This window comes from Sapajus apella, unplaced genomic scaffold (genome assembly GCF_009761245.1).
Source record: "Sapajus apella isolate SASKATOON/1434 unplaced genomic scaffold, GSC_monkey_1.0 scaffold61, whole genome shotgun sequence".
Taxonomy (NCBI): domain Eukaryota; kingdom Metazoa; phylum Chordata; class Mammalia; order Primates; family Cebidae; genus Sapajus; species Sapajus apella.
The window spans coordinates 9,203,522-9,217,404 of NW_022437001.1; the positions used below are offsets into that span (position 1 = coordinate 9,203,522).

General features: G+C 37.1%; 1 protein-coding gene across 6 annotated transcripts in view; it reads right to left on the reverse strand.

Moving 5' to 3' along the window:
• Positions 1 to 13,883, reverse strand: part of GAB1 (GRB2 associated binding protein 1) — a 132,280-nt gene that overhangs the window by 23,165 nt on the left and 95,232 nt on the right. For 4 of the 6 annotated variants that reach the window (XM_032246500.1, XM_032246499.1, XM_032246496.1 and 1 more), the window contains exons 3-6: positions 13,328 to 13,553; positions 8,096 to 8,697; positions 6,804 to 6,889; positions 6,312 to 6,615 (exon numbers count right to left, since the gene is read on the reverse strand). In XM_032246500.1, the coding sequence (XP_032102391.1) occupies positions 6,312 to 6,615; positions 6,804 to 6,889; positions 8,096 to 8,697; positions 13,328 to 13,553 (1,218 nt within the window). Of the gene's footprint in view, positions 1 to 6,311; positions 6,616 to 6,803; positions 6,890 to 8,095; positions 8,698 to 12,872; positions 12,954 to 13,327; positions 13,554 to 13,883 lie in introns of all 6 variants that reach the window. The other 2 variants (XM_032246498.1, XM_032246497.1) reach the window with 1 other exon arrangement.

The following is a 13,883-nucleotide window of genomic DNA, read 5'->3' on the forward strand; positions in this document are numbered from 1 at the left end:
TTTTTTCTATTTTTAGTAGAGACAGTGTTTTACCATGTTGGTCAGGCTGGTCTCAAACTCCTGACCTCAGGTGCTCTGTACATCTCGGTCTCCCCAAATGCTGAGATTATAGGCTGAACCACTGTGCCCAGTCATATTTGCTTGTCATTTACAAGGAAAAAGGAAAGAACTAAATGGTATTTCAAGTCAGTCACATCAAATACAGTCAAGGCAGTCATGCGAGGCCATGTTTCGAATAAGTAGATTTGATCTATTAATGCATTATTCTAATAGGTAACCACTTACATAAATTCCACACAAAGTACACATTTTATTTTTTGTATTATTACAGGCTTTACAAAGTCCAATTTTTTTAAGCCTTAATTTTTCACTCTTCCCAAAGTTTTGCAGATTATGCTACTACTTCCAGTAGACATCTCCAAAACCAAGAAAGAGTAAAAGTAATTCACATCATTATTATCATCTGTTAATTCCAGAAAGCAATCAAGGCAGACAACTGAAAAATCTTTATACTTTAATGGTCTCAAGGTATAAAGAGAAATGTAATAATCATAATTATACTCCGAAGTCAAGAGAATAGAGAATAAAACCCCACGTTAAGGATATGCTGTAAAAACGCACTCCATACTTACTTCCTTTAAACGGTAATGAATTTAACCCAAAGCTTGAGGTTAAGCGGGCGCAGTGGCTCATGCCTGTAACCCCAGCGCTTTGGGAGGCTGAGGTGAGTGGATCACCTGAGGTCAGGAGTTTGAGACCAGCCTGGCCAACACAGTAAAACCCAATCTCTACTAAAAATACAAAAAATTAGCTGAGTATAGAGGTGGGCACCTATAATCCCAGCTACTAGGGAGGCTGGGGCAGGAGAATCACTTGAACCTGGGAGGCAGAGGTTGCGGTGAGCTGAGATCACGTCATTGCACTCCAGCCTGGGCAACAAGAGCGAAACTCCGTCTCAAAAAAAAAAAGATTTAAACTTTAATATCCGTTTATCAAAATCGAGTTACATGTACTGTTGTTATTCATACAAATAATTATTATTGTATACATGCAGTTTTTAAAAAGCATGTTAATGATCAAGTAGGCTTTAATCCTGGAGTGCAAAATGGTTCAACATATACAAATCAATAAATGTGATTCAGCATGTAAACAATTAAAAACAAAAAACATATGATCATCTCAATAGACATGGAAAAAGCTTTTGATAAAATCAAACATCTCTTCATGGTAAAAAACCCTTAAGAAACTAAGCATTATGACCAAGTCTTCAAAAGCAATTGCAACAAACCGGAAATTAACAAGTGGGACCTAATTAAACTATAAAGAGCTTTTGCACAGCAAAAGAAACTATCAACAGAATAAACAGACAACCTACAAAATGGGAGAAAATACGCACAAACTATGGAGCTGACAAAGGGCTAATACCCAGAATCTATAAGAAACTCAAATCAACAAGCAAAAAACAAGTAATCCATTAAAAAATGGGTAAAAGACATGAACTGACACCTCTCGAAATCAGACATACAAGTGATCAACAAATGTATGAAAAGATATTCCATCACTAATCTTCTGAGAAATGCAAATGAAAACTACAATGAGATACCATCTCACACTAGTCAAAACAGCTATTATTAAAAAGCCAAAAAACCACAGATTCTGGTGAGGCTGTGGAGAAAAGGGAATGCTCATACACTGTTGGTGAGAATGTAAATTAGTTCAGCCATTGTGGAAAGCAGTTTGGAGACTTCTCAAAGAACTTAAAACAGAACTGCCATGAAATCCAGCAATCCCATTACTGGGTATATATCCAAAAAAACCCAAATCTTTCTACCAAACAGACACATGCACTCACATGTTCACTGCAGCAGTGTTTACAATAGCAAAGACATGGAATCAACCTAGGTGTCCATCAACAGTGGACTGGATAAAGAAAATGTGGCACATATATACCATGGAATACTACACAGCCATAAAAAGAATGAAATCATGTCCTTTCCAGCAACATGGATGCAGGTGAAGGCCATTATCCTAAGTAAATAAACACAGGAACAGAAAACCAAATATCCCATGTTCTTACCCAGTGAGAGCTAAACATTGGGTACTCATGGACATAAATATAGCAACAAGAGATATTGGGGACTACCAGAGAGTGGAAGGAGGCAGGGGGAAAAGTGTTGAAAAACTAACAATTGGGTGCTATGTTCAGTTTCTGAGAGACAGGATCATTCATACCCTAAATCTCAACATCACACAACAAACGCAGGTAACAAACCTGCAGGTGCACCCCCTGAATCTAAAATAAAAATTTAAATAAAAAGCAATAAAAAAATTTAAAAAGAGCATGTTAATTTTTAATCACATTCAGAAACTTTGAAGGATCTCTTGAAAAAGTGTTTACAGCAAATCCATCACTGTGCCAAAAGAGTCACCCAGGGAAACTCCTGGGATTGGTCTTCTGTATGCTTCCCACACCATATTAAGGATCTAGGACTGAAAGTAAAGTACTTCAACCAAACTGGTGTATAAAAACACCATATAAAACCTCACACTGGCTTTAAAAACAGTCAGTACAATAACTAATGTTCAGACTGTTGCAGAAAGGCATGAATGGACAAGGCCAAACATAACAACACAGAGACAGCATGTGGGGCTCACACAGCTGCTGCATCATGCTAAACAGAGACTAGACAGAGATGGGGGGCCTTAGATAAGTTTAGCGATTAAATATAGATTTATGTCATGACTTAAAGAGAAGCTGTAACAGATAATTTCCCAAACTCTACAAAACTCCCTTTCCATCAGAAATACAAAAATTTTCAATTGAACAGGTCAAAATATAATTTGTCCTGCATTTTCAGTGACTCATTTGCTTTCCCAATATTTAATACAGTATGTTTAAAATATGTTTCACTTCTCTTACTACATGCAAAACTTGGCTCAGAACAAATGCTATGGTGGCAGAAATAGTATGATAAAAATATTGCTATCATGAATTGGGTGATAGGTAAAGGGTCTAAGATAACATAATACATTAAGTGTTCAGAACATCTATATATTTCTGCAGCTTCAATTACTCAGAAGTATTTGAAAAGCTCATCTGTACCACAAACTACAACAGCTGACATCTATCACTGGGGATATAAACAAGACTAGAATGTTACTGATTTCTTGTAGATATTTCCAAAGACAATCTCAAAAACCAGACATATGAATGAATTAGTTATACGGAGCTCTGAAACTCATCAAACCATATTTTATAGAATTAGATTTGCTTATTATGAGTTTTACATAAGACATACTGAAATAATAGATTAAGTCATTTATCTGGTGTCATGAAATTTGAAATTAAAATAGATTTATCTGATGATATAAATACTGAGAAAAATTATAGAACCAAATGAGACATTATTTTAGTTTAAGTGTTTGAGGATAAACTTTGCTTTGAGATCTGAATTTGGCTTTTAAGATGTTTTTCTTGAAGTTGTAACTTTGCAAAGTGAGTTTATGAAGTCATATAACTTTGTAAAGTGAGTTTACAAAGTTTGCCCTGTAATGTTAAATACATTCTCAAGCCTCCTCTCCTGTATCATAACTATTTAAAAAGTAGAACAGTACTAAAGAAAAGCAATTTTTTTTGAATACTATGACTTTAGGAACCTTTTTACTGTTCTTCTAAGCCTATTCTTGATTCTGCCACAACCACCTGGGTATTTCAATCTGGGTGCTCTTTTTTATTTCATTTCGTATCTAAGTAAATACACTAAATAATCTGGCCAATGAACTCACAATTGTCTCTGAACGGTTCAGTTCAATTTTAAAAGAATGAACACAATCTCCAGAAATAACTAAGAACCTACTTTGTTCTGTTCTACTATTAAGTTCCTTTAGGTTAACTTAAAGAACTAGTACGATTGATCTCTAGTGTACTAGAATAATAGTACTTTCACTAAATACATAGAGATGTATAATTATAAAATATGTAGTATATATGATACGTAGTATATACTGTAATATATATATATAATAAGTTATGATGTGGGATACATGAGTGATATCAGAGCTACATGATACTAAAAGATAATCATTATGATCTTAGGACTTTTCTAACTTATAAACAGGAACGTTTCCTGATTTCATATTATGCTTACCACATGGAATCACAATTATGAAATATAACTAATGTTCAGACTGTTGCAGAAAGTTTGCAGACTGCTGGAGTTTTCAAACTGTGTTTTATAGAGCTCAAGGGGGAAAAGACCAGCAGAGGAGCAAAGGAGGGGACTTAAGAGCTTTGTACCCTCACCCAAATCTTACTCCCTCCACATTTATGTGAGACCTCAAAATATAAAACTGTTAGGTTTGGAGTTAAAAAGTAGAGATCTAATACTATCATGCATTCATTATGGGAAAATAAGGAAAAGCACCAGTTTAACATTAAAAAAAGATATTTCAATATTTCAAACAGTTCATGACACTTGCATGTCAATCCCTTAGTGATCTGGGTGAACCAATTATAAAGCTATACATGTCCAAACATATTTTTGAATATCATATGCAAAGAAAATGACTAGTAGTGTCTAAAATGATTTGAAGGCAAAGAAAAAGAGAAACAAAAGGAAACATGATCCAATAGAAAGGCTCTGATGCTCACATCCTTTCTGAGATCCACACCATAATCACAGCCCTGCTGCCTGGGTAGTCTCAGTGGTTGTGGGTGTGACACACATAGACCTATCACATAATCTCTAAGCAATCTAAAGTGAGTAAAAATGAGAAGCTGATGCAGAAGCTGTAAGGGCACATAAAAAGGAGCTAGGAGGCAGAATTGAGGCCACAGAGGAGGAGCACTGGAGGCCAAAGCTCTTGGAAAGCAGAATCCATTTAAGTAGAAGATACTGAGGAAGAAAACAGAAAAGGAGGTAAGGATGTGAAAGAGAACAAAGCAGACGCAAAGATTTCCCAAGAAACAGAAATGCACAGAAAGAGCAGGACATAACAACAGTCCCCTAGAACTGCCTCGCTTCCTGATAATCTCCTTGTTGAAGGAGGTTACCCCCTGTTAAACAAGCAGATTATCCTTACTTACAAACAAAACCAAAGCCTTTTTCTAAAAGATACTCTGGGTCCCAGTCTCTTTGACTTGCAACTAGAACTTAATTAGAACTAATGTTAATGATCTAAGCCCAGGTTAATGAGAAATTGATGCAAACATTATGTGGTCTTAAAAAGCTACATCTAGCACATGAGACTTTTCGAATGTGCTGAAACACCCTGAAGTAAGCCAGGTATTGCATCATTCATCACATCTCACATTTATGCTACTTTACTTGGTTGTCAAGATTAAGCCACACTAACAGCATGGTGCAACAAATCAAATTGTCTATGTTTTAACCACTTAAACCCAAATTATAAAATCCTGGGTAGATATTATCCCATTTGGCTGAACAGTTTCTTTTGCAGACTTCTTAACAAACTACGTTACCTTAGAACTTGATGTTACTTATGAAGGCCAGCATGAAAAAAAATGATAGACTAGAAGCATTTATTTACACGCCAGCAAAGGCAAAGTAACTTTTAAGAAGTTGTTATACAAACAGAATGGCAAGATTATATAGTCTCACTGTTCTAAAATAATTATGTCAAATGCATTAATCATCTTAAGTCTGATTTGATATTATATACTCTAGAGAAGAGGTTACTAAATAGCAGTTGAAGGCCATTATCTAGCTTGCAGTAGTGTTTGGGTTCACCTGCAATGTTTTCTTAAAAATAATTAAATTAGTTGATAGAACTTTAAAAATCGAGAGATAATATCTATAAAATCCAAAATCTCTGGCTTCTCCTGATATACCAGAAGATTTGCCTGTATGGGTGCATAATTTCACAAGTCAACAAAGGATTGTAGCCAAGGAGGTTAGTTATTCCTGTTAGATGGGGCTAGGGAAGTCCAGTTTCTTCTAATTCTCCCCAGTTGTCCACTAATCCCTGTGGGTATTTTAGCTTGTAACCTCTGCTCTAGAGATAGAAGACATAAATATCACCTCACATCAACATGTGATATAATAATTGTTAATTTATAAATGGTAGTACTGCTTTGCTTACTGGTGGCTATGGAACTACAAAACATTTTAAGTAACCATTTATAAATTGTTAATTTATAAATGGCAGTACTGCTTTGCAAAACTTGATGGCTATGGAGCTAAGAAACATTTCAGAATTTCTAGTCTGAATTCTGTTTTGGATTGAATGGTAGTTAAAAATACATCTACGTTGGCACTCCCCAGCCTTTTCCTTTGCCATGCTCTCCTTACCTTTTCTGTCTGGCTTGAGGTTCCTATCCACCGGGGGTGGTTCACAGTCTGCAACAGGAACTGGCCTTCTGGGAGGAGTTTTTGGGCTTGATCTAAAGCCCATATGAGCAGGAGGAGGAACTTGCATTCCAAATGAGGAAAAATCAAATGTTCCTGGAGTCATTGGCACATAATTTGCTTCCTGAATTGGTTCTGTAAAACTGCTGGAATGTTGTCGTGGTGGTGAGTTGGGATTCATTGGGACGTAATTTTCATCCAGTTCTTCACTTGAAACACTTCCCACTGTCAACACATTTTTGACTTTCTAAAACACACATATATTTATTTTAATAAACAAAAACTCTTGTCACACATGAAAACAGAATTGTAAGTCATGTCCATTCATATGGATCTCAGCATACTTTTATTTCATGATCTCACTTGGTCTTATGGCACTAATTATGAAGATTTAGACAATGAAATACACTTGATGCCAAGATCAATTATACTTACAAAGTGGTTATGGAAGCCTTCAAGTGAACTAGATCTATCACTTGGAAATGTTCGTGGAATATCATAGCAGTCTTGAGAACTAGCATCTAAAATAAAGAAGAAACTATCAACATTTCTTCCTATCTTTGCCAGCGCTCAGGGTCATCAGGATGACCTATCTTTCTCTCGTTATACATACACATACACACATGCACACACACACAGATTTTAAAAAGAATGCTCACAGCATTGTATCTTGAAATTGGCATATTAAACCACTAGAAAATGCAGACACTCACTCATATGCTAACCAATACCAATATCTGATTTTGAGTGTGAGTGAATGTCTAAGTCAGGGATAAGACAGGTTATCTAAAGATGAAGAGAAACACCTCCATTTTCTCATCATTTGCACCACCTTGGGCCCAACTTACATCTTGCTAACTTATAACCAAGTTATACAGTCACTTCAAGAAAGGAGTTAAAAATTGTTATTGAATGGTTAAATAAGCACTGATTTAAGTAATAATCACAAATACATTAACTATTTATCTCCTTGAAGACAGCTGGAAAACTCTACCACAAAATACAGAAATTTTAGCACATAGCATTTAGGATATGTGCATTAAAAACTTTAGTTTTCTATTTTTAGGACTTTGAGAATCTCAGTATCACTCAGATTCATTTTTTTTCTCCTCTCAAGGTCTGTAACTTTTGGTTACAGACTCCAAGAGACGGTATAGGAAAGCATACCCACTAGCAATCAGTGAAGTGGGTAGTGATAAGGGGAGAGAAGATTCAGCTCTTTAAACACAAGTAAAAATCAAATAATCAGAAAGTATAATGGCTAGATAGGAACAGAATATCACCTATTAGACACAACATAAAAACTGCTTATATAGGAAGGAAGGAAATTGAGCCCAACAGATGTGACTTAGAAGCGGCCATAATGGCACACAAATACAGGAAAGGGTATGACTTGGAGAGGCTTTGTGGCTGGTCCATTTCCTGCCCTTCTGTCCCAACAGAGGGCCTATCCACCCAGGATTACAGAAAGTGGGAGAGAGAAGGACACACTTCCTGAAGCAGGAAGGCATTACGAAGGCCATACTTCTTCAGGGGTGAAAAACTCCAAGGCTTTCTCCCTTCCAGCAGAGCATGAATGCACATATACCCTTCCACGTAACTGTAGAGCTGAAAAAAATGGACTATATTTTGTAACATAGTATATTTACGCTTAAAAGAACAAATATTCAGACAAATCGATTTTCCATCATTAACCTCTAATAGAGAAGAAGTCAACTAAAGCTGACCTTTTCGCAATTTGTTTAAATCCACAGTGGAAATGGTATTACTACGTGATGGCGGCATCCCTGCTGTAGGGATACAGTAACTACTGTCAGTGTCTGAGGCCGTACGTGGGATGCTACACGTTTCCACAGGAGATCGGTCATGAGCTGGATGTGGTTTCGGTGGCCGAGGTGGAGGAATATCTGGAATAGTGTCTAGCTTTGATGTCTGTCCCAAGGTTCCTTCTGGAAATGTTCGTGGAATCTGGTAAGTATTACCAGGTGTTGGAGGAATGTCATAACTAATAGATACATGCCTCATTTGAGTCTCTAAACTCGATGTCCCAGAGGGGGTATTAAAAACATAAAGTTCTCCATCTGCTTCAGTACTTGATGGAGACACCTTTGGTAAAACATCATGGGAATAACTCCTGGGCAGGTTATAAAGGCTGGAGTCTACAGAAGCAGATGTAGCACGTGAAGGTGGAGAGTCGTATATCATTTGCTGCTGAAAGAAGCCATTCATTCCATGTTTGCTCTGGGAGGAAGCAGGATTTTTATGAGAAGGGACGTTATCATTGCAGTCTGTTTCAGAAGAGGTGGATTTTGCAGAATCAGTGTGTGTTCTAAATAAAAATTGTTAATGACAGAATAAACAAGGTGAAGACATAAGAATACATTTTTGATCAACATATTTACAGCTTAGCAATCAAAAGATAGGGCTTTTCTCATTAGACTTTTTGTGTGATCCATAGGATTTAAAGCAAAAATGTTTAAATTTACAGTTTTTATGATTAGACACCAGACAACAAAACCACCACCACCACAAAACCAACAAAAGCATTCTCTCTAATTCCGTCCTATACCTGCCCACACCCCCAACTCCACCTATTAAATCTGCACATAAAAACAATCCCTGAAGCACTGGAATTAAACGTTACAAAACTCTGGGAAAGGTCAATGATTAATGCATAGACACAAGGAAAAGCATTTCCTCTGAAGAGCATGCAAAAACCTAGTGCTAGTACAGTTTATAAAGTTGATCCATTGGTCTTAAACCTCCCTGTGGCAAATTTGTCGTTTTGTAAAATTAAAAGTCTAACGATTACTTGGTATTGAATAAAGCCAATCTGACCTACAAAAAGATGACATCTAATTGTTTTCATGTATCTTCCTTTTCACTACTTTAAACAAATATTTAGCGAACATTACAAAAAGGATCAAAATACATGATACAGAGTTAATCAACTCCCAACAATAACTCACTTTGAGAAATCTCATTGAAGTACATTTACGTACATTTTCAGCCTCTACATTTTGAGGTTATCACAAAATTTGGGTATAGGTCAAGATGAATCTAACAACGCAAGCACACTCTCAGTTCCTTAATGCTAAACAAGATACCTGAACTACTTCTACATGTTTCCAGTCCTATAGGAGTTTAAACAATATTTCTTTAAATAACTATAATAGTTTTTTTTTAAAGGGCTTACTTTCCCAGACTTCTTAGTAACAACTGGCACTATGCACTGTAGTCTCCCCCTTCACTATCAGAAAACCCACACTGTGCTTTTGTTTTCTTCATGTTAAAAACATCTTAAAAGCCTCCATCTTAAAACCCTTCTCCCTCACTGATAATTTCCTTGCTTCACTGACTGGCTCCTTCTTCCTGTCTCTCTGCCTGGAAATGGCCAACAGAGTTCAGTCCTCTAGCCTTTTACCACACATGCCATTAGAGATCATCCTCCTTTTCCAGAACTTCATTTTCTTCTCTGAATGCTGACAACTTCCGTCATCTTACCAAACTCCAAGTCCCATATTCCCAAACTGATATTTCTGCTTGGATACTCCACTATTACCTTGCTTGTGTGCCTCAAATTGAAATCCGTTTACTTTTTAAATTGACTGCTTTTCCTGCCTTGCATGAAAGAAATTACTTTATCTAGATTCTCTAGGCTCAAAACCCAAGCAGCTTGATTACTTCTCTTCGATCCCCACTCATGCAGGCACCAAGCCCTTCTTCTTAGCCACACACTTATTCCCTTGCTCTATTCCCATTGCCGCCATCCCAAATTCAGATCCCTGTCCCTGTTGAGATGTACATGACTGAACTCTACTTTCTGCCTCTTCCAGTCTATTCATGGAGCCAGACTTCTACAAGGTCAGTATTTTCGAAACACAGTTGTTATACCTCTCATGTATTCAAAAGAAAAACCTAGTGAGGGCCCCCTACAGGGTGTGGGAACTATAAGGCCTCACACGAAACCACTTGACATTGAGGCTACAAATAATCTGGCTCCACCTTCTCCATCCTATCTTACGTCTTACTACTTCCAAATCAAACCCTTCCTCCAAGAGGCTCTCCTCCTCATTATCTTCCTCCCACCACACTCACTCGGGTCTCTCTTTTCTCTCAAGCTATTTTTGCGCAAATTACTAATGATTTTCTTCTCTTCTCTCACCAACCAGGTGTAGTTCATATCCTACTCTTCCTATGAAGCTTTTGTTTTCTCCATCTTAAAAACACTTGCACTGTCCCTCCGTGGAATTTCTAATGCACCTTTGCATATTCTAAAATTTGTACTTTATTTAATTCAAACGCAGAGTTAAGAGAAGCTAGAGGAATTATGAGTAATAAGCAAAGCTCCCTGCTCTGACTAGCTTACAGTTAGTGGAGATTAAGTAAAAACATCGAGCTGCTTCTAGCACTGCAATAAAACAAGATATGAAGGCATAACCAGGATGCTACAAAAACCCAGAAAGATATTTAAGCCAACTTGGCAGTTTGAGAGGAATGCTTCCTAGAGGAGCACATTCTAAGCAAAGTCTTGCAGAACAAACACGAGTTTGCAAGGCAACTCTCACATATTATCTTCATCTATAAATATTTAATGCTGGCATATTTTTACTTCTTAACAATCTTACTTGTACGCTCCAAAGGTGGCTATATCTGAGTAGACTGTATCTCATATAATTAGGTTGTACCTTCATAGTACCTAGCATAATATTGGGCACATAGTGGTTACCTCATAAATATTTGCTATTTAACTATCACTTTTGCAAAATATAGATAGCAAAATATATCTGGGTGATGATTTTGAGCATAAGTTGTACCGCAAGAGGAAAGCTGTAATACCAGTGAAATCAGTGAAATACACTATATAAAAATACAATAGGGGCTGGGCGTGGTGATTCACACCTGTAATCCCAGCAAGTTGGGAGGCCGAGGCAGTGGATCACAAGGTCAGGAGATTGAGGCCATCCTGGCTAATACAGTGAAACCCCAACTCAACTAAAAACACAAAACATTAGCTGGGTGTGGTGGCACGTGCCTGTAGTCCCAGCTACCCAGGAGGCTGAGGTAGGAGAATCACTTGAACCCGGGAGGCAGAGGTTGCAGTGAGCCGAGATTGTGCCACTGCACTCTAGCCTGGGTGACAGAGTGAGACTCTGTCTCTAAAAAAATAAACAAATAAAATAAAATATACTGAGAACAGTCACTTAGCTGTTGGCTTTTTAAAAGTTGCTATTGAAAAATTAATTGTGAACTTTTGTAAAATAAAATCTTAGTTAGTAGCATAGGTAACAAAGTTGCCAGTGTATAATTTTAAATTCTCACAGCAAACAAGCAAAATCAAGTTAGAATTTGATATTAACAAATGTTGATTTATACATTTTTTTCTGCTCTTACAGGTAAAATCCCATTACAAAAAATACATAGAAACCCAGCTTTGGAATGAATGTGAGCTGTTTCCATCATCTCAGGGTACGGTTCACAGAAACTATTTTGTGAATCTCCACAAATTCCACATTAAAATTTTTGAAAAAGTGCTTTGTCTGAATCCTAGCCCATTAACAATCACTTTCCACATTAAAAAAAAAAATCTTTTTGTCATAAAATAATGCTTAATTATAATCTGGTAAAAAAAAAAAAAATTTTTTTCTCGTCTATAAAGAAATATACTCTCTATCCAGACCCCAGCTGATTAATAAATAAATAAAATATACTCAACTGACTGATATCACTCATTGTCACATAGCTATTAATGGCAGAGATTGGCCTCTCAATCATTTTTCTGCTCCTTTTAAAAATAGTAAAACAATTGCTTCTTGGCTCTTTTTATCGCCTTAACTCTGCCAACTACTCAACGTCAAGTAACAAAGAGGATCCAATTAAAATGTCTTATAGCTTAGAAGAGGAAAGGGAGCAGGGAAGGAGATGCTAGAGAAGCCAAGAATTTGGGAAGGGCTTTATGATTCCTTCAGTCAATGCTGCACTCCATATACTTCTTTCTACTTAAAAATTTGTAAAGAGAGGCCAAGTGCAGTGGCTCACACCTGCAATCCCAGTACTTTAGGAGGCAGAGGCGAGAGAACTGTCTGAGGCCAGGAGTTTGAGATCAGCTAGGCAACATTGTGAGAACTCATCTCTATGAGGAAGTTAAAAAATTAGCCAGGTGTGATGGCATGTACCCGTAGTTCTAGCTACTTGGGAAGCTGAGGAATGCTTGAGCCCAGGAATTTGGGGTTACAGTGAGCTATGAGGGTGCCACTGCACTCCAGCCTGGGCAACAGAGCAAGCCCTTGTCTGTTTAAAAAAAAAGTAAATAAAAAGGCTCAGGGTAAGCTCTGCTTCACTGCTAGTTATGAAGACTAAACATTTCATAATTTTTTGGAATATATTTATTTGATCAAATTTCACTAACATCCAATTTGTATATTCCATGGAATTTACTATATTGGGATTTTACCTGTATGATTAATTTCTCACACAGATCCAAAACAACCACAACACACTCACTGCAATGGAATCGTTTTGCTTTCAAAATCTTCTAGTAGTAGGTATTCCTCTCCTTCTTCAGAAACAAAAGATGACCCTTGGCTGGTTTACAATCACATAAGAAATGGAGCAAGATCACCATTTATAAATCAGTGAAATCTGTTAAGCAAGTAATACTGTGAGTCTGTAACAAAGACTACAAAATAGTAGACAGATTTCCAAAAGAGCCTGGTAGGGAAAACTGTTCTTTGCCAAAGATGGCAGAGATTGTGTCTCTTCGATACAATCTCCTGAATATCGGAAATCAATAGGGGAAGGTAAACCTGAAATATAAGCCTGAAACATATGCCTATATAGATGGTTTCTTTCAAACCTGCAAGTCAAGGTTTAAAAAGTTTAAAGATAAGAATCTTAATGTGTACACATATACACACACCTCTGTCTCTCTGTCTCTCACATGGGCATGTATAACTTACCTGGTGGGTTCGGGCTTTTTGCTTTGACAGTTGATGAGCAACAGGTAGTCTTGAGGATCCTCCTGAATGCCAAGAGTTTCCAGGTGTGGTGGAACGTTGATTAGCTGATACGGAGGAGGTAGAGTAGCAGAGGATGAATCCGCCTGGGTGGATGGTGGTGCTGTATTTATAGCTAAAGGTAAATCAGCTGGTGCTTGTAAGGAGCTGCCAGGTGGCTTCACAGGATCTGCAACACCAAAGTTTAACTATCACATCTATCACAGTTAAAAAATATTTGGAAAAACTTTGGAGACAAACTGTTTCAACACACGAAAACAGAATAAATCATGACAATGTCAGCTAAAATGAACACTACCTAAATGGCAACCTTTATACAGGAAGTATTTTTTTATTCATGTCAGAGGGCTCTAAAGAGTAGGACTCTCTGTATTCCAGAAGCTCTTAAAAAAGCCATGGCTAACCTTGCCTTGAACAGTCTTCAGTTTTGAGGCTATGGGAAGGAAGCTGTTCTACAACCTTAGTAGAAGAGACAGATTTTCCTCCATGATAATAAAGC